Below are 23,975 nucleotides of genomic sequence, written 5' to 3' on the forward strand. Positions count from 1 at the left end.
CAGGTATGGCGAGTCGCCAATGCTGCCAGGGTCCCGCAACTGAGACGCATACATACAAAATCGAGACAACACACACACACATACATACATACATACTTATAGAAAGAAACTAAAAATTTCCACCCTGTCGGGGAAAAGCAATTTTCAACGGCACAGAAACATACGCAGATATTTGCATATACAAACCAACAGCAACGGAAACCAGCAAAAATGTGCAGGACAACACCACACCCCGCACATGGCACATGGGCATAATAAAAAACGATCACGACAACACGCTCACATACAGGCACACACAAAGAGGGAGAGACGGAAAAGAGTAGGTGCGGAAAGCCCAACAATCACATGGCAGTCGCCACCAAAAAAAAAAAAAACAGAAGCTATGGAACGTATATGTGAGCAGAGCCGCAAATCGCCGACATGAATCGGTGGAGGGGAAAAAAATGCCCATAAGCATTAACCCACAAAGAAAAAACAAAAACGGTGCCCAGTAATGCAAATATCGGAAGCGCAAAAAAAAAAAGGAGAGTTTACGCGTAGCTCAACACAACAAAAGAAGCCATGCGAATGAACAGAAAGGGAACACTCAGAAGAACAAAAACAGATAATAATAATAATACTGCTCAAGTTACATTATTCCTGTCACAACTACTCCGTGAGAAACGTGTGCGTTTCAGGATTCACAGCCACGCCACCGACCAAAAAATTAGCATCGTCTTTCGATGTACATTGTTTTACCTTTGACGAATTGACTCTCCCCTGGAGTTGTTTGAAGAGGAGCTGCAAGACGCGCTCCTTGTCTTTCCAACTCAACTGTGAGATCTCGATAGATTGAAGATCCTTCAGCTTGGGGGCACTAGGAATGCAAGAGAAATCAGAGTGGGGAAGCAGCGGTTCCTCTGCCAGAGGAGGGAAACGGGTTTGCAGAACGCCGTTCCCGCCATAGTGCCACTCCTTCGCAGGGATAAGACGGTTATTATGTGTAATGTCGCACTCACTCCTTGTTAGCGCAACCAGCGGAAGAGTATTCGTGTCCATACCCCCATCACCAAACAGTGTTTCTTTATTCTGACACGGCGTGTTGCCCTCACCATCGCTCAGCCGCGAGAAAGGTGTCAGTGGCAGCTGCATTCCACGATCGCTAATCATCAGCGGCTCATCATCGCGCTTCCTCAGTCGCGGAGGAGTTGGCTGAAAGAAAGATGAGTTGGTCTGATGGTAACCGATAGAGCGTGTGCCTCTCCGGTTTTCCTCCAGCTTCTCCCGGCGAACTTGTGCCAAAGCATCGTAAAAAAACATTTCCAACTCGGTGCGTCGCTTCACCATCTTCTGCGATAGTGACCGCAACTTCACAAGCTCGCGACAGAAACGTTCGGCAGAACACTTTGCCGCGTCCCGTTCCTGCGTTAACTGCCGTAACGCAGTGGCATGCTCCTTCGCCTGTTTCTGCAACCGCTGTTCGTAATCCTCCACTACTTTGTTGAGATTCTCCTCCGTCGTTTCAATCTGTTCCTTGAGCAGTTTCATTTCCCGCCGTTGACGCGCGGCCCCCGCAGCGTACTCCGCCTCCGCTGATCTCGCTAGTGCCGCATTCCGTCGGAACTCAATATTTTCGCGTTGGACGGTCTCAGCCCGCTCTCGTGCCGCATTTGCGTCTCCCCACAAAAAGAGTTTTTCCCCCAGGAGTTGCTGGTTCTCCTCATCCACCTCGCGTGTCTTTTGACTGAGGAGTCTCTGGGCCAACTTGCGGACGTCCTCCTCGTGTCGCTCGAGAAGCCGCTGTTCCTCCGCCTTGATTCGCACCCGCTCTTCCATCAACTGCAAACGAAGTGTCTGTGAATCGCGTGCGTGGTCATCCTTCTCGTCTGCATACGCCTTCTTTAAGGCCTCCATCTCGCGCCTGTGTGTGTCACGGGCATCTCTAAACGAATTCACACTTGCAAGCTCCTCCTCAAGCCATTCAATGCGCTTCTGCAGACTCAAAAGGTGATAATCCCGTGACTCCAACATGTCTTGTATCGCTGCCATTGCCTCCACTACCTCGCGCTGCGCTGACTCACGTGCGGCACTCAAATCACCCTTAAGTTTTGCATTAGCAGACTTCACTGCCTCCAGGCAATCCTCAAACGCCTTCATAACCGCAGAGGCGTCTTGCTCCTTCTTCTCCAAGTCATTCTCCAATTGAACATTCTCCTGCGCCAGCTTCTGGTTGACCTTCTGATAGTACGCAGAGGCCGAACTGGAAACCTGAAGCTGCCTATTTGCGAGAGTCGCGGCGACTAGCACCGACTCCGTTTCGTGTCCGTCGCCAAGCAGCGCCCCATGACGTTGCGCACCCGTTATAGTGGGGTCAAAAGTCGTCACACGTTCACCCCTCACCTTCCTTTTCAGCCCCTTTTTCATAATACTGACAGTGCTCTTACTTCTCTCCAACTTCTCGCCCCGCTTTCTCGCCCGTTATGGGTTGCTACCCTCGCTGTTTGGGCGACCTCCGCCTGCTGGGTCGCTCAAAAGACACACGAAAAAAAAAAAAAACTGAGGACAAAACGCATCGATGTGTCGCACACTTACACAAACATAGAGAGAAAAAGGGGGAGCATGAGGGGCAGATACGTGGAAACACATCTTCCACATCAATACTATTATTTGGTTCGTGTGGTGTGTGTGTGTGTGTGTTGGGGGCACACAAAGTCAAAAAGTAAGGAAGAGACAAAACAAAGTAACACTGAAAGGAGAAAGCGGGTGAAATAAAATCCGATGAAGGCATCAGCAGAGACATTGTTATATTTTTATGTATACAATGAGAGACAGAGAAGAGAACGCTTACACACGGGCATGTAAATATATTACGTTTGGTCTCGCGCAAAACTCAAAACAATTGCAGCTAAATCTAACTCTCAGAGTTGCCTTTGCATCGATATGAATCCTCAGCGTTTCATTCTCTCCGACTCTTCTAACACAAAACGCTCAGCTCTAGAAACAACGCTTTCATCACGCAGATTAAACAGCACCTGATCCTCACTTTCCCTGGGCGAGTTGTAAGTTGGGTTCATGGCGATGGCGTCGTAGTGCCGTCCTGTATACACAACAAACGCACGAACAGTGTAGCCCATGCCCTGTCCAAAACGCTCCATCCGAGTCGATTCTAAATCCAGCGTTACAATCTCCGTTTGCTCCGTAAAGCTCAAGATCATCAACTCAATAGCCCCGCCCCATGACGTGGGACGCCTTATCCACTCTGCATACTCATGGTTCGGCTTTTCCAGTAGCAACTCGGTAAAGTAACCGGGATCCGCCAGAACAGCGTTAGCGCATTCATCGCGTAACTTGGGTCCGTCCGTGCGACTCTTGTCCCGAAGTACATACGCTGCAGCATGGAACAAACACGAGTTGTCGGACGGACAAATACGGCGAACAAAGTGCCACCTGTCACTGGCGGGAGGAACGTACCGCCCGTTCGTGACACCCCGCACCACCGTTGCCTCCCCCTCCTGCACAATGAGTGTATCGCCATGCCTAAGCCGGGACCCCACCAAGTCCGTATCCGCCGCAGTGACTACTCGAGGCGGGTAGCCAGCGAGAATACGCAGCCGCTCCTTTACGATGCCTGAGCGATTTTCCACACCGCACAAAAAAACGACCCACGGGGTCGACTCTTCTGATTCAAACGGCACCGACTCCGAACTGTTTGGTAACCGCAGTCTAAACTTCATCTTGAAGAAGACCCTACGTACTAATTGCTTGACAATGTACGGGGAGGGGGGGGGGAGACAACAATCAAAACGCAGCAGCAACTGCAAAATGTAAAAGGAAAGAAAAGCATCATAATTTGTTTCCACACCAAATTCAGAACACAGCTCACTTCCCATGCTGAAGAAGAGTCAAAAACAAATTATGAGGGTAGGTGGAGTTAAAAGCAGGTAGTGCTTAAATGGTCTCTCACATCATATCTACATGAAAAACTGTTTCTCTATTTTTTTTTATTCTTCTTCTCGCTCCTTCCTTTTGTTGCATGGTATTTTGGAGAAGCAGAAAAGAAAAGAAAAAAAAGGCATCCTTCGCTGCATTGATCCTCAAGGTCAATCTATCCGTGGCAGATGTACCAGACCAGACACACCTCCTTGCTTGTTCCCGCTAGCTATCTCCCACTCCTTACAGAGTTGCAAGAACGCCTCGTCTTGTACCTCGTCCTCGGAAGCCACCGTCATGGATCTGTACAACGTCGCCCGTTTCCGAAATGCTTCATAGTTGGCCCTGTATTTCTCCGTCTGGATGGGGGTGTTCTTGGTATTAAAACACTTCATGTGCAGCGCCACAAATTTCAAGGCGGATTCCTCCAGTGAGAGGCCAGGGTACTTCGGTCGTGCTTCCGCCACAGCGATTAAGGCATAAGCGACAGGATCATAGAGAATACGACGCATAAAGGTTTCCTCCTCAATGGTTAACAGAGTATGTCCCTCAGGCAGAGGTGCCTTGCGAGACGGGGGCAAAAACGCCCCTGCAATAAACGTCCACGGACGCATCAAGAAACGCTTTAACGCAGCCTCATCGAGCAGTGCGTAATACCGACCCTCGTACTCTACAACACAACTTGGGTCCCCTTTTTTTGCAACGGGTTCCAGTACCCCGCGCAGACCCCTCGTTTCACGCGTGTCCCACAACGTAACAGGACAACACCCGAGCAATTCCAACGAATACTCTGTGCCGGGCGGCATTCGAGACGGAAGGGCAGTCGGCAAAGGGCTTAACCCCGGTGGCGCAGACAGTTCTCCTGGATTGAGCAGAAACCGTTGTAAGTATTCGTTCGAAGAGAAAAAATAGTACTTATCAAGAAATTTAGCGCCGTATAGACGGCTCTCGCGCTGGTCCAACAAAAGTTTATGTAAACACCAGTTGTAGGGACAGAACCATTGATACGACGAGAGATGGCTCTCAATCTCTGCTGTTGTATGATACGTGTTATCCATACTCATTGGGAACCCTCTGCTAAAACAAAGCAAGGCACGGCCCTCATTCCTAATAAACGTGTTAACATACTCTGTTATCTCCGCAATGGCAGCGATGGTATCCGAAGGCACTGATAAAGAGGTTGTGACCGTGGCTGTGGCAGTTATCAAGGCTGTCACATCCGTATATCGTGTTTCATCAAAACTAAAAACCTTGTCCACCCGCAATTCCCGCCCTCCCAAAAGTTTGTACTGCTCGGGGGTTTTTGGCAAGTTAAGCAGCACCACACCTCTCCGCTTAGCATCCCCAGCGTTGAGACGATGCACCAACAGGTCTGCAACCAACGCATCATCTACAGAGCCAGCGATTACAGCAGCAATAGCACGCCGCGAAAGGGAAAGCAGAGGAGCGTGAACTGCCGCCCAAGAAAGAAGTTTTGAAAGCGAAACAAATATAAAATCAAGGTTGAAGGCAATGTGATTGGCCGTGCATCGTTGCTTCAAAGCCCCCTGATGAAGTAATGCGTGTGTACCATCATACACGGAAACAACAGGTCGAGTCAGGGGTTGAGGCAATGGCGGTGGTTGCTGCACATACAACAATGGATCACGCAGGTATTGCAGAAGAGACTCGTCACTGTCAAAAAAGTACAGACGACCACAAAAGAGGGCCACTCGTTGACACCGACGCAGCCAATCCCGCCGTTTTCTTCGTTCATACCTTTCGCGTATCTCTTCCATCTCCTCGTCGTCATACTCACTCATCTCCTCGTCGTCCATATCCTCTCCCGACGCGGATTCTCTCTGCAACGGTGCTTGTTCCTCTTGAACGCCAGCTTCTTCCCCCTCTGTATCACTATTTGGCTCTTCACGCCCGTTTGCTGCATCACCGTCAACCTCATTCGCGGGCATTGCTGCTGCTGTTTCTGCTTCTACTTCAGTGGATGGCTCCGGCTCCAAAGTTGTGCCATTTGGCATCCACTTACATACACGTCTCACCCCATGTCTTTTGTTGTACAGAGCAACCGGGTCAGTGTACCCAAAATAAGAAAGAAATGCCCCGCCATACTCGAGCATTTTCACGGCATTGTCAAAGCGAAGAACTTCTGCGGTGTATAAAATAGAACGGCGATGCTCCAGAAATCTAAATAGCTGTCGGGTGACAGCATGAAACACGGCGTTTGGAGAGAGGTCACCACTAAGCGAGACAAGCTTCACGAAGCGTTCTGTAATAGCCTCCTCAAACTCCTCCAAAGCCCCTTTTTCTATACTTCGAAGGGATTTGAGCGACTCCATGACGGCATCATCATCATCTGCAGCACCTGATGCCTCATTTCCGTCCCTTTCCCTCAGTGGCGAGCCCTCCTCACTCTCCTCGTCCACTTCAGAGTCAGGGTCATCCTTGCCAATGTGACGACGGCGCCACTTCCGCAATTCTCGCTCCTTCTTCTGCTTCTCCTTCTCTAACATTTTTTTAAGCATCTCCTCTTGTGACACTTTCGAGACAACAGACCTGCCGGTCGCAGCGCCTGAAACATGCTGACTGGCTTTGTTATATGCAAAGAAGAGCTCCTCAGAGAGATCCAACTTCACCGTTGACTCCGGAATACATCCGGTGGTGAAGAGCACCTCAATGTCACCCTCCGAAAATGGTGGGCACACCATAATGTAACCCTCAGACTCGAAGGGCTCAATACGTGTCACACAGCTAGCAATCTTCAAGTAGGCCTCACTGAGTCGTAGATCTCGATCCTCGTCCGCCTCAGGTTCAAATTCGAGATATTCTTGCAACCGCGCCTCTGCCTCCTCGTCCATCTCCTCATTTTCTTCATCATCATCTTCGTCATCTTCATTTTGTTGAGCCTGCTCACGGCGCTCCATCACTGCCTCTGCCTCTTCACGCAATTTTATGCTTCGCTCCTGTTCAGCAGCAAAGTCCCGCACCTCCTTCAGAATAGTCTCGGCAAGGACAAGGTACGAGTTCTCACTGCCCTGCTCAGCTATGGGGATTCCATCGATGACCTCACCACCAGGCTTACGTGCGGCCTCAATGCAGCGCTCAAAAAAACGTCGGTCGTAGGTAAAAAAAGGTACATTGTACTGCTCATGGAGCTTCCGACCAAGTGTCTTTCTCCCACTTTTTGTGTATCCCACAATCCAAACACGGGGCGGTGGGCTTGTTGGGGGCATCTCAAGGTACCGTAACGGGTTACATTCAAACTTCGCCATGGCTTCCTCGGATGCGAACACATACAATTTATTTTGGTACAGTGAACACAACTCGTTTTTGCCACATAACAGTAACCGCTTTTCGTGCAGTGTCACTGGACAGTACTGTAGACGTGAACCAAATTGATTCAGAAACCTCTTACCCGGTCGTAAAGCGGCATTAACCACCTCAGCTGCAAGACCCTCATCATTCTCGTCTTCTTCATCCAACTCCATCTCGGCCTCTTCACCTTCCATCTCCCCAAGTGCATCATCAACGATACCCGCCTCGACTGGTGCCATTCCAGAGCATACAAGTTGGAGAATCTCCGCAGTCAAAATCCGTGCGTCCTTGTCGTTAACGTTCACGTGATGAATGGTAAACCGTTGAGCAGGTGACTCCTCCCTCTCACCTGTCCCAGGTCTCGTGGGATTCTCTAGCTTTTCAAGAAGAATCTCCTGCGGCAATTTCACTTCCTCCTTAGATGCATCTTCCATACTAGCCTCCTCCTCTACAGATGAGGCTGCATCCTTCGCTCCCTCTCCAGAGGACCGCTCGTACTGCAAGACGATAACCTGTTCTGGCATCACACCCTCACTTAGCAATTGATCCACGACGTCTACAAAGATGTTTTCAAAGCCATACACTAAAACCGGAACAAATGACTTTCGGCGATTTAATTGTTCAGCAATCGCCTTCTCAATACGCGACGTGGCCGTCTCCGGCCCCTCGGGCTTCTGTTCCCAACCCTTAAACTCCTCCTCCTCCGGTTGAGAGACGGTCAATTTTCTCGAGCGTCTATTTTTGCCCGTTGGAGGCGGCTTAGGTTTTTTTTCCTTTCTTAGTTGGGCGGCCCTGCGTTTTTTCAACCGCTCCGCACGCAGTTTTCGTTCCGTAAGTTCAAACTTCACCCGTGCGGCGAGTGCTTGTTCACGCAACTCCTTCAGTCTTCGATGCTTGTCCCAAAGGGCAACAAACTCGTTGAACTCGATTGGTGTGAGCTCCAGTTGTTGGTGAAGAAGCCAAATAAGTTCCGTCTGAGCGGGGGGCGGAAGACACCGCGCGGCACCTCGCTGACCCAGAATGGAGAGAAGCAGTATTGGTTCCCTGTTCAGCGGCATCGGGCGGAGATAAGGCAGTGGGTTCGCTGTAAATTTGGCGAGCTTCGCCTCCGATGCCAAGTGGTACAGTCGCTGTCGGAACACACAGCCGTAGTTCCCCGCTCCCTCTACCAAAACCCCACACTCCGTAAATGTTACCGGACAGAAGCGCTTCCAGCGCGTGGAAAAGGTAGCCCCCATGCCTGTGGCGGCTTCTTCCACCACACGCGCCATCTCCTCCTCCCTTTCAAGGATGAGAGTGGCATCCTCCTCTCCTTTGTGTTGCTGGGGTGGTGATGCCCGTTCTGCGGTGAGATCCCGTGGCAGCACACATGGCTCAAGCCGCAGCGTCTCCACAGCATAAGCAACGGTGTCCTCAACTAACGAGGTGCAACCCACCGATAAACAGCGGCCCACGGAATGGAGGCGTTCCACAATCTCTTGAAAACATGGAAGTTCCGTTACGTACATCTCCTTGCCTGGTTTGTCTCCTCTTAGTGACCACTCAAGAAGTCGCCTTAATATCAGACTTTTAATTTGTTTCTCACGTTCAGCAGACTCGGGGGATACTTCAACGGGCTTCTCTGCTTCCTCCTCCTGTGCGGCGATTGCCTCGGGTAGTTCCTTCTCAGCCTCTGCCGCTGCAGACTTCATTACCTCCAACTCCGTCGGGTCCAGTGCATCGGCATCGGCAGCAGACATCTCCTCGTATCGCTTTATAGTCTCGCGCAGCTTCTCCACCCTATCCATCAACTCCTGGAGACGAGAATCTTTCTCGCCCCACTCCTCCTCTGCAGCCTGGCAAAGCTGCCGCTCAGAGTCGTGCAATGCACGCCGCTCCTTCAATGTGGCGTCAAGGCGATCGGGATAAAAGCCGTCATCGCAGCTCAGATGCAGGATAACACTCGGCACGAGCACGTCTAAAATGCCACATCCATTTAAAAACTCCAGTACATCCGCGTCTGCAGCGTCGTGAACGGAGGGAAAATCGCTAAATACATATCCACGGTACAGCGCCTCGTCGGTCGAGATTTTCCGACGCACTAACGCCATCAGCAATGAAAGTGGAATGAGGGCTTCACTATCCACACATTTGCAAAGTTCAGCACCAAGTGCATCCCCCGCATCTGCCTTTGTAACCGCCTCCAGAGCGAGCTCCTCAAGACTTAGATGTATACAATTTAAACGCATTGCCAACGCCTTTGCCACCGTTGTTTTTCCTACACCTCGCCTGCCGCATACAATAATACGATTAGCAGCAACGTCTGTATCATACAATTCCATTTCCTGCTTGACCTCGTCCAACTCTTCAGCGATATATAAATCCATTGGGTCCACAAGTATACGACCAAACGCAGCGGAAGGCTCCCGATGCTGAAACAGCTTCATCCCAAGAACGCTTTCGGGTTGCTGCAGTGCTTCCACGCTTGTGCAAAAAAAGTTCTCTAGGCAAGACGCGGTATCAGTTTCAGAAGCATACATACGGCACATGCGCTGACACGTCTTTACGAACTGTCGCTTCTTCATCACGCCCTGTGCGTTTAAATTCTCAATCCACATTGTGCGGGCAGCCACGGTGGCAGAGCCCTCCGTGGCATTGGTAAAAATCCGCATGTAGAACCATTTAAAAAACTCCGTGAATTGTTCAATTGGAAGGATTTCACGGTCCCCCGGTTCCTCAGAAGGCTGCGTAAGCAACTCCCACAAGGTGTTGTAAATCTCTGAAAACTCAGGGGGTTTCACAAACTCTACAAATGCCTCAAATGGCGTGACAAGTGTTTTGGAGTGCGCCACGACCGACTGTGCTGTCAAAACCTCTTGGTGTGGCAGCAGCGCAAATGGCTCCACGTCGTGTGTGACGCAGTCCGCCAACTCCTTCAAAACACTTATATGTTGTTTTTCGCTCACAGCCAACCACTTCTTCTCGGGGTCATGCCACTCCAACCAGCGGGACTCCACCTCCACCAAGACCCGAAGAAAGTCATCCCAAGTGTACTGTGTCCCCTCCTCCGCCTCCACACTGCCCAAAATAGCCTTGACGCCCTTCTCAACATCCTCCATGATGGGATTTCGGTGGCAAGCCGTAAAGAGACACTCCACAAGCTGCCGCATGTCCGAAAACGGGACGGAGGCTGTTCTTATGGCAGATGTAGTGAGGTCCTTTTCCACGACTGTCTCGGGCGTGGCATCGCCGGCTGTATCCGCGGCATCCGCTGCTGCCGCCATAATCTCCGACTTCAGCTTGACAATGCACGGCAAAGCGCACCATAACTTCTCTTGAACGCCTTCGAGCGTCCCTTCGAGGGTGGTAGAAACCGGGAGCGCCATCGCAGCACCAAACTTCCTGTTCAATGTGAATGTATTAAGCCCCTCCAACAACAACCACAACAAAAACAATGGTAGGGAAGCAAAGCAAGGTCGTAAAAAAAAAAAGGGGGGGGAGGGGGGAAAGGAAGATCAGTGACTCTGACAAGCGCAGGTGCGGCACCTTCATCCCGGGAGGACGACGACGACGACTCGTTAGACACACCCCAGATGAACGGCAACCGCACAACATAAACGAGCAAACAAAATAAAAGAAAGAAAAAACACAAAAACAGGGATAAACACTAGCAACAACAGAAAAAGAGAGAGGGATAAAGAGGTAGCTATTGTGGGATTATGTCACTACATCGTATTCTGCATGCGCCAATATGCGTCACTGTACGCCTGCAATTCTGAGGTTTTGAACTTAACCGCTTGTGCACGGCGCAATATCTCATCCGGATCTTTTCCTTCATGCATTTTTTTCAATGCGGGGATAGCCTCGTCAAACGGCATTTTCACAAGCCGCTTCTCTTCCCACTTCATCAACGCGATTGCAACACGAAAAATGATCTTCCATCCTTCGCTCATGAAGATGTCCCAGACCCGCAGCAGGGCACGAAACGGAAAGTGATATACAAACAATGTCATAAACCACTGTGAGGCATAGAAGGACGGATGCATCCCCACGGATTCAAAGTGACTGTACAACTTGGGCAACAAGCGAGCCATGAGTTGGCTCAGCTGATAAAAAAATTGTTGCAGCATAGGAAACCCAGGTCGGTACATCTCACGAAGTGTATATCGACTATCGTACATCAGCGTGTGTAATGCCCAAAATGTCTCTTCCTCCTCCATCTGGGTGGAGAGTGCACCAACAACAAAGCCCATACCTTGTACATACCCCACCTCCGGATCTATGCAGGCGTAAGCATGAAGTACATTACGCAAAAACGTCTGTCCAACACCTCCCTCTTCTCTAAAAAGAATATGTGTTGGAAAAGTTCGTGCCAAATCCCGCTCAATAACCTGCGCCAATTCCTCATCCGCAAGCTCTTTGTTGTACAGGGATGCGTATGTACCTCGAATGGCGGGATCCAACATCTGCTTGTGTGACCCAAGCAGTAATTGCCAGGCCACACCACGGAAGCGTGCGGGTATCCCTTTGCGGCAACGCTCCTTCAAAAGAGCATGTCGCTTGGAGTTCACCTTGTCCCAGTCAGAAGCCATGTTTGCCCACTTGACCTCACGACGAACTACTTTCTTCCCATCTATATTCTTAACATAAAGCAGTTCCCTATCCTTTTGTTCCCTGTCAATTATGAAGCCAAACTCGTCGATAAACTCCCTCTCGTCATCATCCTCCTCATCTGTATCCTGAGGCCTCACTGATGTCACTTCTTGTGCAGCCGCTTCACTCCCACTGGCAATGCCGGCATTACTGGTAGATGAAAACGCAGGCTGCGGCACACTGTCAGCTCCCAGTGCTGCTAAGTCATGGTTTTCCCGCCCCAGGCTTGTCTGTATGACCTCAATGTAGGCTGAATGGGTGGTTGCTCCCGAGTTCTGGCCCTCGCCCCCCCCTTGCTCCTCGGGCCCAAAGACACTGCTCTCCTTGTGCATGAGTCGCAAGCTAACAGCAACCAGGTGACGCAGTGACAACTACCCGCTTGAGCCACACAAGACGAGCCTCTCGCATTAAGCAAAAATCAAAGGGACAAAAAAAGAGCGGAGGTTGAAGTCGCAGAGAAACTAGAATGCGATGAAGTGCTCATTTTCCCCTCACCCACACCCCGCCGCCTTTGATACTTTCTCAAATCCTCTCCACCAAGCATGGTTTCAAAAGAAGTGAAAAAAAAAAAACACGCACACCACCATTACACGATAATTAATTAACAGGATGTCATGTACTTTACGCCCAAACAGTACGGCAACTAACGTATGTGTGCTGACACCATTATTATTACTTTGCTCTTCGTTGTTGCTTGCTGTTTTGTTCTCCCTTTTCTGGCAACCACATCACTCTACCACCTCGCACATGAAGAGCCAAAAAAGAAAAAAAAGAGCGAGTAAGACTGAAGTGCAGGATGCCAGACAAAGTGGAAAAGAAAGTAAAAAAAAAAAAAACTCTTATATACAGCTCTCAGATGCATACACGCACCAGCTTACGCCTTGCAGCCGGTCCCCGACCTCCTCCTCTTCATCGTTACCGTCATCCTTTTCAATGCCGCACCACAAAGTAGCGCATTTGCCACCGCTGCAGCAAGCGAACACCATACTTTTGTGCAATTTGCCTCGCAGAGGTTGGTATCAACGTAGGTGAAGGAGCAGCTGGCGGTGCCTCTATACGTTTCGTCGCACGTGCCACAAGGGACTGCAGTGAACGCTGTGTACCCTCCTTCATCTGGTCCTCAGGAAACTCTTGCGGGCCAACACCTACATACAGGAGCACTGGTTTTCCCGAGAAGGCTTTGGGAGACCCATAGACTGCTTCCCAAGCCTGTAGATAACGCGGGTTCGTAGTGTGCTGGTAGAGAAAATGCGTATAGTGGGCCGTCCGGACAAAGTTCAACAGAAACTCCTCTGTCAAGATGTCACAAGAGGTAATAAAAGCTGAAGCATGAGGACCTACTGCCAATGCATCAAGCCGAAGCTGCGTCGCAGGAGCAAAGGGAGATTCTAACTGACGACAAAAGCTCTTGATAATATCTTGATCCGCCCCGGTATGACGATAGGCAAAATGTCGAGAGTCCACTAGCTGATCTACACTTGTAAACGGTTCCAGTGGATCCGCCATGATGCCGAGTGCAGTCTGAAAGGTCTTCACATTATACGTTTGACGCAGCAATAAATGATAGGTATAATCTATCCGGTGATACAGACGCAGTTGATTCATGTTTTCAATGACAAGTGGATGACAATCCACACCTACCAAAGCGGGGTGAAAGTGCGTGAGTGCAAACCCCATGTTACGGTACGCGCACAACGTGCGGTCCTCAATATGTTTCACGGCAGGTGAAGGAGCGGATGTCACGGGATCCACAATAGTCACAGGAATGGTCTGGTGGATGTGCATCTCGCAACAACCCACTCACTCCCCCCCCCCCCAACACACACACTTTCTCCTCTTATCGTCACGCCTTTTCTATCCCCCTCCTTCTCGCCCTCTTACACTTTCCTTCACACACAACACTACAGAAGGGAGGGAAACGCACTGCAACCCCTCTCTACTCCCATGCTGGCGGGCAGCCAAGCCCGAATTTCACCGCGGAATACGTTCTTCAATAGAAGCCTAGTCGTCACTTCCTACACGGGGAAAAAAAAGACAAGAGAAGCTAAGTAGCCTGGAGTATGCTGTTCATCTTCCTCATGCAAGCAAGATTTATTCATAACTTGCAAACTGCAATTCATTGTCATCTAAAGGCGTTCGTACGATAACCGGGCTCCTTTTGTGAAACAACGGAGTGGCAGCCTTTAAGAGGAAGGGGCCTCGCGACCGCCAAACCACTCCGCGTTGAAGGCAGTAGTTGTGTGAGGATGATATCAACCTCAGGGAGTTGGGGCACGGTGACATAAACAAAAACCAAAAGAAAAACAGCTTTCTCGCGTAACCCTCCAACGCGGCATCGTAGGGCACAAAGTAATTAATACAAACAGGGGGATTTAAACGATGCGCTCCATCAGAACATTTGGTCCCAACTTCTGCGCGCAAATTGTTTCCAGGATACTATACAGCAATAATAATAGGGCGAAAAACACACTTGAGAGGGAGGGAGGGAGGGATGGTGGGGGGAGGGGGAAAAATAATAATAATAAGAAATAAAAATTGAAGGTATCACGCCCCCGGCAAACACATGTACGCATACACTGCAGTTCTCTGCCTTCTCTTCCTTTTCCTTCGGGTTCTTCCCACTCCCACAACACCAAAAAAAAAAAGGAAACAGCCAATCCAGACCTGACCACTGCGCACCAACTCCAAAAACAAAAAAAAACAAAAAACAAATGTCATCTGCAAGCCCAATACTTCGCCTCCCAACGGACCAACTCCACCGTCTTAAATTTCACATGAAGCGCACGACGAAGAATCAGATCAGTGTCCTTCACCTCATGCATGCGTCGCAAAGCCAAAAGAAGCTCGCATTCATCCTTCGCTTGGCACAAGGTTTTCTTGTGAAGCAAAAATAGTGCGATCGCTACACGGTAAATAATTTTCCATCCTTCGCAGAGAAACATGTCCCAAATGCGCGAGAGTAGGCCAAAGTCCAATTGGTACGAGAAGAGGGTTAAAAACCATTGTGTCGCGTAGACTTCTGGAGTTACATGGAACTTCTCTATTAGACGAAATGAAGACTTGCACTTTTTCTGCATCAGTTTACTTAATTGGTAAAAACGCATGTAAAGAGCAGGGAACCCGACGCTGAACATCGCCGACATGGAATACTTTGGGTGGCGCATAAGTGAAAAAAAAGCCCAAAAAGTGTTCTCCTCATCCTCAATATACAGCAGTAGGGTGGAGGCTAAAAAAGCCATTCCCTGCACATAACCTATTTCCGGATCAACGTTGGCATAGGCACGAAGAATACCCCGCAGTTTGCTCTGTCCCACACCATCCTTTTTCACAAACCACCTATGCGTTGGGAAGGTGCGGCCCAGGTCGCGTTCAATAACAGCGAATAGCTCTGGATTTGATGGCAGACGTAATTTTAACGTCTGGTAATAGTCACGGCTAAAACCCTGGCGATCGCCGCCATCCAGAAGCACCGGCCACACTATTCGTCGCATGGACTGTGGGATGCCTTCTCGACAGAGCTTTTTCTTTCGCTGGTGTGAGACGGAACCCCACCGCTCCAACTCTCTCGCCCACATCGACTGCATTGCCGGCATCTCTGGGTGTCGCCGAATGTAATTATCCTCCTCTACCTTTTTCGCTAGATCAATTAAAAAACCGTAGCGATCTGTCACACAATCGCTCGCTAACGAAACATTCTGCCCCACTGTTGGGAATGACGCCTGCTTTGGAGACAGGGAAGCATTAGGTTTGGAAGTGCGCTTGGCCATTTTCTGCGCCACCTCCCGCACACCAGCAGCTACATGCGTCGTTTGCAAAACCGACCGAAGAAAATAAAAAATAAAAATAAAAAGATGCAACGGAGAATCAAAGACAAAATACAACCAAATAAAACAGACAGAATAAAAAAAAGTCTTATGTATACGAACAAACAAGAGCAACGTTATTTGAATGACGGTCGTCACTGCAAGTGGCACACAAAATAATAATAAATGCATCCCCAGCGATCACAGTGCCAATAAACCAACATGTCACCGCCCAGCTTTGACGGCTAGACGCCAAGATCAAAGATGAGAAGAAAAATTTAAAAAAATAAATCACGAATAATATGTATTATATATATATATATGTGGGGATGCGGGTAACCAATGCAGAGATGATCCCGCAATATAGCCCCATTCACATAATTCAACGGCAAGCTGTCTTCGCTTGCAGCAACTGTGCCTCCAGCGTTTCTACTGAAATTGCGTCCACCTCCCACTCCCCAACCTCCTTCGTACACCAAGGATCCTCTACTCTCAAGCGGTGAATACGATAGTGTTTACTGATTGCAACTTCCGCGGATTCGTTGGACAACTGATAACCCTTCTTTGGCTGTTTGCGTCTGAAGCCAAAGAGCGATGGTCCAGAGGAACCAGTTTTAACCGCCTTTGCCGATAACCCCGCAGCATATGCACGGACAAGAAACATGTTGAAGTCCGCCATAGCCATAACCTCAACCCCTAAGGGACGTACATTTGCTACCAGCAATGAACCCACAGAAGAGGGCAACTGGCTGAGGAGTTGCTCAGACATTTCTTGAAAGCCGGGCTCACTCATTAAAAGCGTCTGGAGACACCATTTGGGTAAAACGACTGCAAGTTTTTCTGCCACAGTACACAACAGTGGCATCTGCGTGCACCTTGAAATATTCCACAGAGTCACAGCATCACAAAAGACAAATACGTTATCAACTAGAATAGAAAAGGGTAATCTTCTAATAGGAACACGTACCCCATCAAGAATAACGCAGCCACATGCCTTGAGGACTCCTTCAGTCCTAACCACATGGTAGTACTCGTGATATCGTTCTACAGCTGTTTCACGCAATGCCTTAATAGTCTCCAAATTGATTTCATTCCAATCCACTATGGTAGTACCTGAAATCATGCCATCACACAAATGAATGCAGTCCGCCACATATCCTTGATCATAATGCATTTTTGCCCATCCACTATGTGCGTGTTCACTGTCCGGTTTTCGTTGGAGCACTTCCGTGTACAAAGCTTCTGCCCCTTCCCAATCTTCCGCACGACGCAGTTGCTCGGCCCGTTCAACGAGAAGGTGATTTAGGTAGACATCTGAGGCAGTTAGCATCGCTTCCCACTCAGGTTTGAGAGGCTGGCAAAGGAGCTCAACAGGATCAATGCAGTGCTCAGACTTTAGTAGCAAGCAGCGGGGATGAGCAAGCAGCACCTCAGCCACGTCCACACGACCATACGAAAACGCCACATGCAAAGCATATACCTCACCAGTCATGGCAAAATCATGGTATTGCTCTGGCGTACTATTCGATAGAGGAAAAAAAAAGAACGCCAGTGAAGACACTTCTCACCATCAAAGTCCAGTTGCATCGCAGCAAACTCCCCTATACCGTAGGCGGCTGTCATAAAAAGCAAGGCAGAACGCCTGTCCTCTGGAAGTTTACAATAACTTTGAAGCGCTACATTATGTCGTCGTTTTAGGAGGGTCTCCTTCCACTTGCAATGACAGTTGCTACATAGCGAATCAAATTTTCGGCAAAACTCGCACTGGCTGGCAAACGGAACATTCAGTTGTTGCGGCAAACTTTGAAGCAACTGCACTTTCTTGGCTCCTTTAGATCCCTTTTCAGAGGCCTTTTGTGCCGCACGCATCAGTAACACATCCACAGCATTTAGCTTAATCTTTCTGGGATCAACAACGTAGCTGCTGAAGTTTCGGAAAACCCTAGGGTCTTGGGATATCTCTGAAGAGGCAGCATAGCACCTGTACGCACTCAGCTCGCGTGACCGTGTCGCAAGTAGAGAGTTACTGAGAATCTCCTCAAGGAGCAGCCTGTTGCGACGCTGTCGCTCCCCCAAGAGCGCATCAGCTGACGACAGTGAGGAGGCCTCATGATCCTTATTGTCTTGCCCATCCTGCTTTGTGCACACCCCATCGAACGCATTCAAAGCAGTATCCTCCAACGCATACGCGACATCTTTCACCTCGTCCCCTACTGGGAGATGAAAAGGGTCCACGTGCGTGTGGCGGACAACACCTTCCTCCATTGGCGCAGAAGCAGCCTAAGAGAACCAAAACAAACCATTCAATGTTTGGCCCCATTCAGCATAAAAATTCAAGCCACAGCAAAAGAAAAAAAAGGAAAAAACGATGGAAAGAAATACCACAAAGACATCGGGACGGACCAGTAACCCCCATTTTTTGCCGTTTTCACAAACGTGCATTGTTTTAAGAGTTCAGAAACAAATTTGTGAGCGGGGTCAGGCAAGTTTGTAAGAAAAGCACGGAAAGGAGAAGAGAATCACCAGACTCACCAGCAGAAACAGAAAAAAAAAAACTGCTCTCTGATGTTGTACAGTCGTTCCTTTTCTCTTTATCTTACTTTCTTTGTTGTTGTTGTTCCCCCTTTTTTCGGAAGAGGCCAAGACGCTCATTCGTCTTTGTGATTTATTTTGGGCGTCTCACACCATCATGTAACCACCGACACACCGTTTCTGTTTTTGTTTTTGCTTTTTCAATTCCCTTGTGTGTGTGTGTGTGTGTGTGTCCCGTTTAACCCCTTCTTATCTGTTTTTAAATCCGCCTTTTCGAGCCATCGCCACGGCGGTGCTTCCCACATAAAAATGTTACACACCCCACCCACGAAGCCGTTACCACTCGTTTCTGCTAAGGCGAACGTTTTTGTTCTCCAGCAATTCCTTGTGCACGCCGTCCCGCAGACGACCGCGCAGGACGCCGAGGTCTTGCTTCAGAACATCGAGACGCGTCAAAAAAATATTCTTCGCCAGGCCGTACGAGATGTGGCCCTCGCCCAGCAACCACGGCGCGGCGCGTCGCACCATGTTGAACTCCGGGTTAAGGTTCATAATAAACGACTCCAGCACGAGAACCGAGAAGAGAAGTGCCACAAATGAGGGATCCATTTGGACGTGGTTCTCGCGAATGCACTCAAATATGGACTGCAAAATGTTGGTTACCGCAAAATCCGAGGATTTCTTGGGACGCCAGTGCTCAAAAAGCCAACTCACCTCCTGCTCAAATTTATCCTTGTCCACAAATTTCTGCGTGGTGCCCATGCGTAGCAAGGAAGCGCAACACAAGTCTGACTTCCAACGAACAAAGGACTCCATCAAGTCGTGTGCAAGATTCGCCTCGTGTGGACTAATGCGTTGACAGAGTCCCACGTCGATAAGTGAAACTCGCGGATCATGAGGGTCCGAGATGTCGATGAGAATATTGCCAGGGTGCATGTCCCCGTGCACAAAGTTGTCGTGCAGCAGCATCTTACACCATGTGTTCAAGCCTTTATGGGCCAGAATATCCCGCACATGCTCTTCTTGTGCGCTAAGAAACTCAGGAGAAGCGGGTTCACCCTTGCAGAATGACTCCACTAGCACTCGCTGTGTGGAAAACAGCGGCTTTGGAAAGTCCACAAATGGTTCATGCCTAAAGTTTTCGCGAAAAATGGATAAATGTTTCGCCTCTAGACGGAAGTCCAACTGCGAGGCGAGATGGCTCCTCCACGCATACGCCAATGCCGGAAGTTGATACAATTCAAGGGATGGGAAGTACTTGTCTAACAGGTATGCCACTTTCATAATAATGCGGAAGTCTTTCAAAATGGTCTCCACAATGTTGGGATGCATCACCTTGATGACAACCTTCTCACCTGTTTGACGCGATCTGGCCAGGTGTACCTGTCCAATTGAACCTGAGCCCACTGGCGTCGATTCGATGTCATAAAATAGTTCTGAGGGGTCCATCTGGAATTCCTCACGAATCACCTGCAGTGAGGTGGTGTAAGGGTGAGTGTCCACCTCGCTGTACAGTCGTTTAAATACAGAACGAAACTCGGGTGAAAATATGTCATGCCGGGTGCAGCTCCATTGCCCAGCCTTCACAAAGGCTGGGCCGGCACGCTCTACCGCACGCACAAACATTTCCAGCCACCGAAGGTACCACGACCTTCGAATTCGCATCACGACATACAGAACTGCAAGCGGGAAGAAGAGCATAAATAATTCGACGATGCGGCCTGCAATTGACAGCCTCCCCGGCTGCAAAAATACCTTTCCGTCCAGGTACATCGAACCATTCTCGTCAAACACAGGATAGGAGATGGAAATCGAGGGTTGTATACTCTTACGATACTCTACATAAATGCCAAGTCCACCAAGTGAGACAACAGGAACCCCGATAAGAGTGACGAGTGCCCTGCGCCCCAAGAAACGGCAGAAGAGCATCTACGATGTGACAGACCCCAAGACCACCAAGAGCAGGCCCTCTATTTCTGCCTTTTTTTTTTTGCCCGGCACCGCTCTTCAGAAAGCACCTGCATGTATTTGCATTAATCACGTACATAGATGTGGCCATACAAGTGTGCGTGTGTGTACGAGAGCAAGAAAAAAAAAAAATAAATAAAAAAAGGAAGCAGCACTTATTTGCTCCTCTTTTTTCCCCCTCCCTCCTCTCTCTCTCTCTCTTATCCAATTATGTTGTTTGGCCCAATGTTCGATGTGCCTTGTAGCGCCGTAACAAAAAGGAGTAAATAATATATATATATATATGCTTATGACGTCTGAGGAGGTCACCTCTCAACTTCGCCCTTTCTTTCCTTCTTTGTGTTTTCTGTTTCATTCACCACAGTGCGTTCGTTGCTGATGTTGTTTCGTTTATCAGCTTGTTTCTTGAGGATTGCTTGGGTGTGAGCGGGGGCAGCGGTAGTACACGCCCGTGACACCAACAAGACACACAATCAACTGCGAACTAGAAGATCCTTCTGTCGTTGCTGCGGTTTAGCTTCTCAGCAACGGCAGCCCGTGTGTGTGTGTGTGTGTGTGTGTGCATGTGTGTTTTCGTGTCATCCCTGCCTCCTCCTCTATTCTTCATTCATCTGTTTCCCCCGAATTCCAATTCTTTATTCCCCTTTTTATTTCCTCTTTCCTTTGCCTACTCGTAGTAGTCAACGAATAATTCTATTTTGATTGTTTTGTTTTTTTATTCCCCTTATCTTTCTCCGCCCACCACCCCAATTTTGTCTCTCTTCTCCGGCTGCGCTTCCTCATTGACCACCCTTTGCACCTGCTGGTGCGTTGCGTACCAACCCGTGGGACGCGGCCCCCGCTCCCCTTGTCCCTCTCCTTACCCTCACATCGCCTTTGGCATTGCTCGTCCTCTCCATCAGGCGACCCATGAAAGGCGCAGCAACGCCTCCTGGGCTTTTTCTTGATTGCCCTGCGCTAACTCAAGAAAAATGGCTAGCATGTGATACGCAAGAATCACACCCTGGTTGCTGGTGTTGCTAGTCGAGCCCGTTCCCTCCTTCTCCTTCGCCGCGCGGCCCTCATACACCTTCGCCAGAAGCGACTCTACAACAGAGGAGGCCTGATTCCACAGACCATTTGCGATATGTGTGATGGCCAAGTTAACAAAAAGCGCTTCCACACGACCTTGCTGGTGGCTGTCAAGGGGCTCCGAGGAGGAACCAAGGACGAGGCTGGAGAGAGAAGAACGACGAAGCACTTTCAGGGCTCGTTCCGGTTCATTTAGGTGTATTAACGCCTCCACCATATACGACAATAAGGCGGCGTGTAGATTCGGTGAGAGTGGGCGACGCTCGTGCAAGCTAAGGAGGTCATATCCCACGTTGACCACAACAATGTAGTTCTTTCGGCATATCTCAAGTGCACACCAATAGAACAAAGCAAAGTGAATAAGCTGAACATTATGGGGAAAGGCCTCCATGGCACTAGCAGCAGTGTGACCCCGTGGCAACAGAAGCAGCAGTGCATTCTGAACCGTAGTACACACCAGTGTTTCTAGTGAAGTGCAGACAGAGCTATCCTTCGGATCGACAAGAGGGCCTTGATTGATGGTGGCTCCAGGTAGAATAAGATATTCGTAGTTAGGAAACATCTTACCGTTACGCAGCTGCTCCGAAAAGTGATCCTGCATGCGTTCATACTCTTCCAGACCCTTTTTTTGTGCCTCCTTCTGCAGCTTACCAACAGCGGCCTCAGCAAAGCGCACCCAAAACAGCGGAGATTTCTTCATAAACTCCTGCACAGAAAGAAAACAAGTAATGGCACTGTCATACTCACCACGTAATAACGCACAGAGCCCCGCGTTGTAGACAATGGGATGCCGCATCAAAGGGGTATTGCATTGCGCGACAGCTTTTTCTGCCTTCGCAAAGCAAAGGGACGCCACGTTCATTTTAGAATCACCCATTATCAGAACTCCAAGATTGTTAAAGTAAACAGCCCAGTCTGCGTCGGAGTTGTGTGGCATTTCCTGAATGGTGCTGGAGTCGGCAAATGCCCCCCTTATCATAGTAAGAAGGGCCGGATCTTTTGTAAACTTATCCATGGCTTCCGCGACCACCTTCTGAATCAGATCCTCATCAGAACGCTGACGATGATGCACCGTCGTCGGAATACGTGTGATTGTCTGTAAGAGGCAAACCACACGCCCCAGGACTGCAGGTTTAATGCTGTTGTGCATCCCAAGCAGGCCACGCAGAATAACTGCTGCCTCGTTTAATAGCCCAGATCTTGCAAGAAGCAAGGCACGATTAAAATGCGCCGTTTCATGTCCTTCATAGAGGAGGGCAACAGGATGCTTTGTCTCCACCTCCTTCTCATTCAGCGCAGGGATGCCCTCTGTTGAGTTGTCGGCCAGAGCCGCGATGGTTTGCTCTACATCAGCGTGGTTCTGCAGCAGTCGCACAATGGCCAGGTTGTGTTGTGCCTGTAAATCTTCGTGTGGCATCTTCTGAAGGACCGACTCGCACGCCTGATAATTCTGCGCTTCGAATGCTTTACGGGCGTTCTCTAACTGTTCTTTAATGGCATCGTCCGCCATTTGTGCGCTAGTCACTCTCTTTTACTTTTCGTGTTTTTTTTGTTTTTAGTTTTTGATACCCGTCGATTTGTTGGTTATCGTTGGGATGGCGTTTCGGTTTTACCCAGACACAAAAGCACACAACCAAAAAGAAGAAGCAACAACAACAAAAAAAAAAAAAGCAAGCAAACAACACACTTTTGTAGCAGCCGTGAAGTCGTCGAGGCCAAACAGAAGTCCTCTTTTTCTTCATTTTTTTTCTATTTCGAGTCCTCTGCTCTGGCGGGTTTTATGGAGCCACTATTCCTGCAATCATCTTTCTTGTTTTTACTTTGTCCTCCTGCCGAGTCCCTTCGGAGCACGCACGTTCCCCGCGCTGTCGATTATGTACATATGCCACAGGCGCACATCCAACGCGGGCGCCCCCTCAACTTATCTGTCTTTGGGTGGCAGCAGCATGCGGAGGAACTCCTCCTTTGACACGCGCTGGTCATGGTCGACAACGTCAGCTTCCTTAATCATTGCCTTAAGGACATCCTCCGGCATGTCCTCTCCAACCTCCTCTGCCACACGCTTTAGGTCATCGAGGGTGATGTAATCGGAGTTGCCCTTGGTGAAGTGGGGAAAGGAAAGAAGCACCTCCTCGCTGTCTTCGGCGAAAAACTTCCCCTTCATGATGGCCTCGAACTCGGGGAGGATAAGGTTGCTCGAGACACCGCTTTTGTCCATCTCCGCCACGAGCTCTTTGATGGCGTCCTTCTGCGGCTCGTACCCGAGGGCGCGAAGAACCACCTTCAGATCATTGGGTGTGATCGTTTCCGTCCCGTCCACGTCCAGTATGCGAAACGCCTCAGCAATCTCGGCCCTTTGACTCTCCGAGAGGTCGGGCAGCAAGCGCTGCGCCGAGGACCGCGCAATGTCGTTGTTCATTGAAAGCTTTCCACGCACACGCCCCTCTTCTACTAAAAGCGTCCTATACCTGCTAGGCGCCAGAGTAAAGTCCACCGCGGGGAGTAAGAGTAGATGGAAAGCGCGACGCACGGTGACCAGTAGACAGATGAAAAGCAAACGCATCTCCCCAGCGTGAATAAGCCAGGAGTGGAGAAAGCATCTCAATGCAAAACAAATAAAACAACAACAACAATGGATATATATATATATATATATATATATATATATATATATATATGGATGCGTAAACAGGACACAATCCAAACCTCCAAGTAAATTCCCTACCACTAACACTGCACCACAAAAAAAAA

The 23,975-nt window shown here is 49.4% G+C and overlaps 11 protein-coding genes across 11 annotated transcripts, besides 20 other annotated features; all 11 read right to left on the reverse strand.

The window, feature by feature from the left end:
* The first annotated feature begins 65 nt into the window (after nucleotides 1-65).
* Nucleotides 66-96: a microsatellite.
* Nucleotides 97-648: 552 nt separating this feature from the next.
* TraAM80_04451 (uncharacterized protein) lies at nucleotides 649-2,403 on the reverse strand (the record flags this gene model as incomplete). Its single annotated transcript, XM_029381378.1, has 1 exon — nucleotides 649-2,403. The coding sequence occupies one exon, from the start codon at nucleotides 2,401-2,403 to the stop codon at nucleotides 649-651; it is 1,755 nt and encodes a 584-aa protein (XP_029238736.1).
* Nucleotides 2,404-2,653: 250 nt separating this feature from the next.
* Nucleotides 2,654-2,676: a microsatellite.
* Nucleotides 2,677-2,927: 251 nt separating this feature from the next.
* On the reverse strand, nucleotides 2,928-3,869 carry TraAM80_04452 (ubiquitin thioesterase OTU1; the record flags this gene model as incomplete). The annotated part of the gene is made up of 1 exon (XM_029381379.1): nucleotides 2,928-3,869. The coding sequence occupies one exon, from the start codon at nucleotides 3,867-3,869 to the stop codon at nucleotides 2,928-2,930; it is 942 nt and encodes a 313-aa protein (XP_029238737.1).
* Nucleotides 3,870-4,079: 210 nt separating this feature from the next.
* TraAM80_04453 (uncharacterized protein) lies at nucleotides 4,080-10,583 on the reverse strand (the record flags this gene model as incomplete). The annotated part of the gene is made up of 1 exon (XM_029381380.1): nucleotides 4,080-10,583. One exon carries the CDS (start codon nucleotides 10,581-10,583, stop codon nucleotides 4,080-4,082), a length of 6,504 nt encoding a protein of 2,167 aa, XP_029238738.1.
* Nucleotides 10,584-10,628: 45 nt separating this feature from the next.
* Nucleotides 10,629-10,652: a microsatellite.
* Nucleotides 10,653-10,820: 168 nt separating this feature from the next.
* Nucleotides 10,821-10,852: a sequence feature (A-rich).
* Nucleotides 10,853-10,922: 70 nt separating this feature from the next.
* Nucleotides 10,923-12,182, reverse strand: TraAM80_04454 (rab-like GTPase activating protein; the record flags this gene model as incomplete). Its single annotated transcript, XM_029381381.1, has 1 exon — nucleotides 10,923-12,182. One exon carries the CDS (start codon nucleotides 12,180-12,182, stop codon nucleotides 10,923-10,925), a length of 1,260 nt encoding a protein of 419 aa, XP_029238739.1.
* Nucleotides 12,183-12,662: 480 nt separating this feature from the next.
* Nucleotides 12,663-12,686: a microsatellite.
* A 94-nt stretch (nucleotides 12,687-12,780) lies between these two features.
* On the reverse strand, nucleotides 12,781-13,635 carry TraAM80_04455 (uncharacterized protein; the record flags this gene model as incomplete). The annotated part of the gene is made up of 1 exon (XM_029381382.1): nucleotides 12,781-13,635. The coding sequence occupies one exon, from the start codon at nucleotides 13,633-13,635 to the stop codon at nucleotides 12,781-12,783; it is 855 nt and encodes a 284-aa protein (XP_029238740.1).
* A 689-nt stretch (nucleotides 13,636-14,324) lies between these two features.
* Nucleotides 14,325-14,356: a microsatellite.
* Nucleotides 14,357-14,358: 2 nt separating this feature from the next.
* Nucleotides 14,359-14,386: a microsatellite.
* A 150-nt stretch (nucleotides 14,387-14,536) lies between these two features.
* Nucleotides 14,537-14,562: a microsatellite.
* A 2-nt stretch (nucleotides 14,563-14,564) lies between these two features.
* Nucleotides 14,565-15,617, reverse strand: TraAM80_04456 (rab-like GTPase activating protein; the record flags this gene model as incomplete). The annotated part of the gene is made up of 1 exon (XM_029381383.1): nucleotides 14,565-15,617. The coding sequence occupies one exon, from the start codon at nucleotides 15,615-15,617 to the stop codon at nucleotides 14,565-14,567; it is 1,053 nt and encodes a 350-aa protein (XP_029238741.1).
* Nucleotides 15,618-15,677: 60 nt separating this feature from the next.
* Nucleotides 15,678-15,759: a sequence feature (A-rich).
* A 191-nt stretch (nucleotides 15,760-15,950) lies between these two features.
* Nucleotides 15,951-15,976: a microsatellite.
* A 59-nt stretch (nucleotides 15,977-16,035) lies between these two features.
* On the reverse strand, nucleotides 16,036-17,145 carry TraAM80_04457 (uncharacterized protein; the record flags this gene model as incomplete). Its single annotated transcript, XM_029381384.1, has 1 exon — nucleotides 16,036-17,145. The coding sequence occupies one exon, from the start codon at nucleotides 17,143-17,145 to the stop codon at nucleotides 16,036-16,038; it is 1,110 nt and encodes a 369-aa protein (XP_029238742.1).
* Nucleotides 17,142-17,918, reverse strand: TraAM80_04458 (uncharacterized protein; the record flags this gene model as incomplete). The annotated part of the gene is made up of 1 exon (XM_029381385.1): nucleotides 17,142-17,918. The coding sequence occupies one exon, from the start codon at nucleotides 17,916-17,918 to the stop codon at nucleotides 17,142-17,144; it is 777 nt and encodes a 258-aa protein (XP_029238743.1).
* A 477-nt stretch (nucleotides 17,919-18,395) lies between these two features.
* Nucleotides 18,396-18,418: a microsatellite.
* Nucleotides 18,419-18,521: 103 nt separating this feature from the next.
* Nucleotides 18,522-20,114, reverse strand: TraAM80_04459 (ubiquinone biosynthesis protein; the record flags this gene model as incomplete). Its single annotated transcript, XM_029381386.1, has 1 exon — nucleotides 18,522-20,114. The coding sequence occupies one exon, from the start codon at nucleotides 20,112-20,114 to the stop codon at nucleotides 18,522-18,524; it is 1,593 nt and encodes a 530-aa protein (XP_029238744.1).
* A 156-nt stretch (nucleotides 20,115-20,270) lies between these two features.
* Nucleotides 20,271-20,297: a microsatellite.
* An 18-nt stretch (nucleotides 20,298-20,315) lies between these two features.
* Nucleotides 20,316-20,354: a microsatellite.
* A 62-nt stretch (nucleotides 20,355-20,416) lies between these two features.
* Nucleotides 20,417-20,438: a microsatellite.
* Nucleotides 20,439-20,690: 252 nt separating this feature from the next.
* Nucleotides 20,691-20,715: a microsatellite.
* A 336-nt stretch (nucleotides 20,716-21,051) lies between these two features.
* On the reverse strand, nucleotides 21,052-22,734 carry TraAM80_04460 (uncharacterized protein; the record flags this gene model as incomplete). Its single annotated transcript, XM_029381387.1, has 1 exon — nucleotides 21,052-22,734. The coding sequence occupies one exon, from the start codon at nucleotides 22,732-22,734 to the stop codon at nucleotides 21,052-21,054; it is 1,683 nt and encodes a 560-aa protein (XP_029238745.1).
* Nucleotides 22,735-22,753: 19 nt separating this feature from the next.
* Nucleotides 22,754-22,789: a microsatellite.
* A 58-nt stretch (nucleotides 22,790-22,847) lies between these two features.
* Nucleotides 22,848-22,859: a microsatellite.
* Nucleotides 22,860-22,894: a sequence feature (A-rich).
* Nucleotides 22,895-22,906: a microsatellite.
* A 239-nt stretch (nucleotides 22,907-23,145) lies between these two features.
* Nucleotides 23,146-23,787, reverse strand: TraAM80_04461 (centrin; the record flags this gene model as incomplete). Its single annotated transcript, XM_029381388.1, has 1 exon — nucleotides 23,146-23,787. The coding sequence occupies one exon, from the start codon at nucleotides 23,785-23,787 to the stop codon at nucleotides 23,146-23,148; it is 642 nt and encodes a 213-aa protein (XP_029238746.1).
* Nucleotides 23,788-23,860: 73 nt separating this feature from the next.
* Nucleotides 23,861-23,902: a microsatellite.
* The last annotated feature ends 73 nt before the right edge of the window (nucleotides 23,903-23,975 follow it).

Source organism: Trypanosoma rangeli (assembly GCF_003719475.1).
Source record: "Trypanosoma rangeli strain AM80 chromosome Unknown Tra_15.4_contig_00130, whole genome shotgun sequence".
Classification (NCBI taxonomy): Eukaryota; Euglenozoa; class Kinetoplastea; order Trypanosomatida; family Trypanosomatidae; genus Trypanosoma; species Trypanosoma rangeli.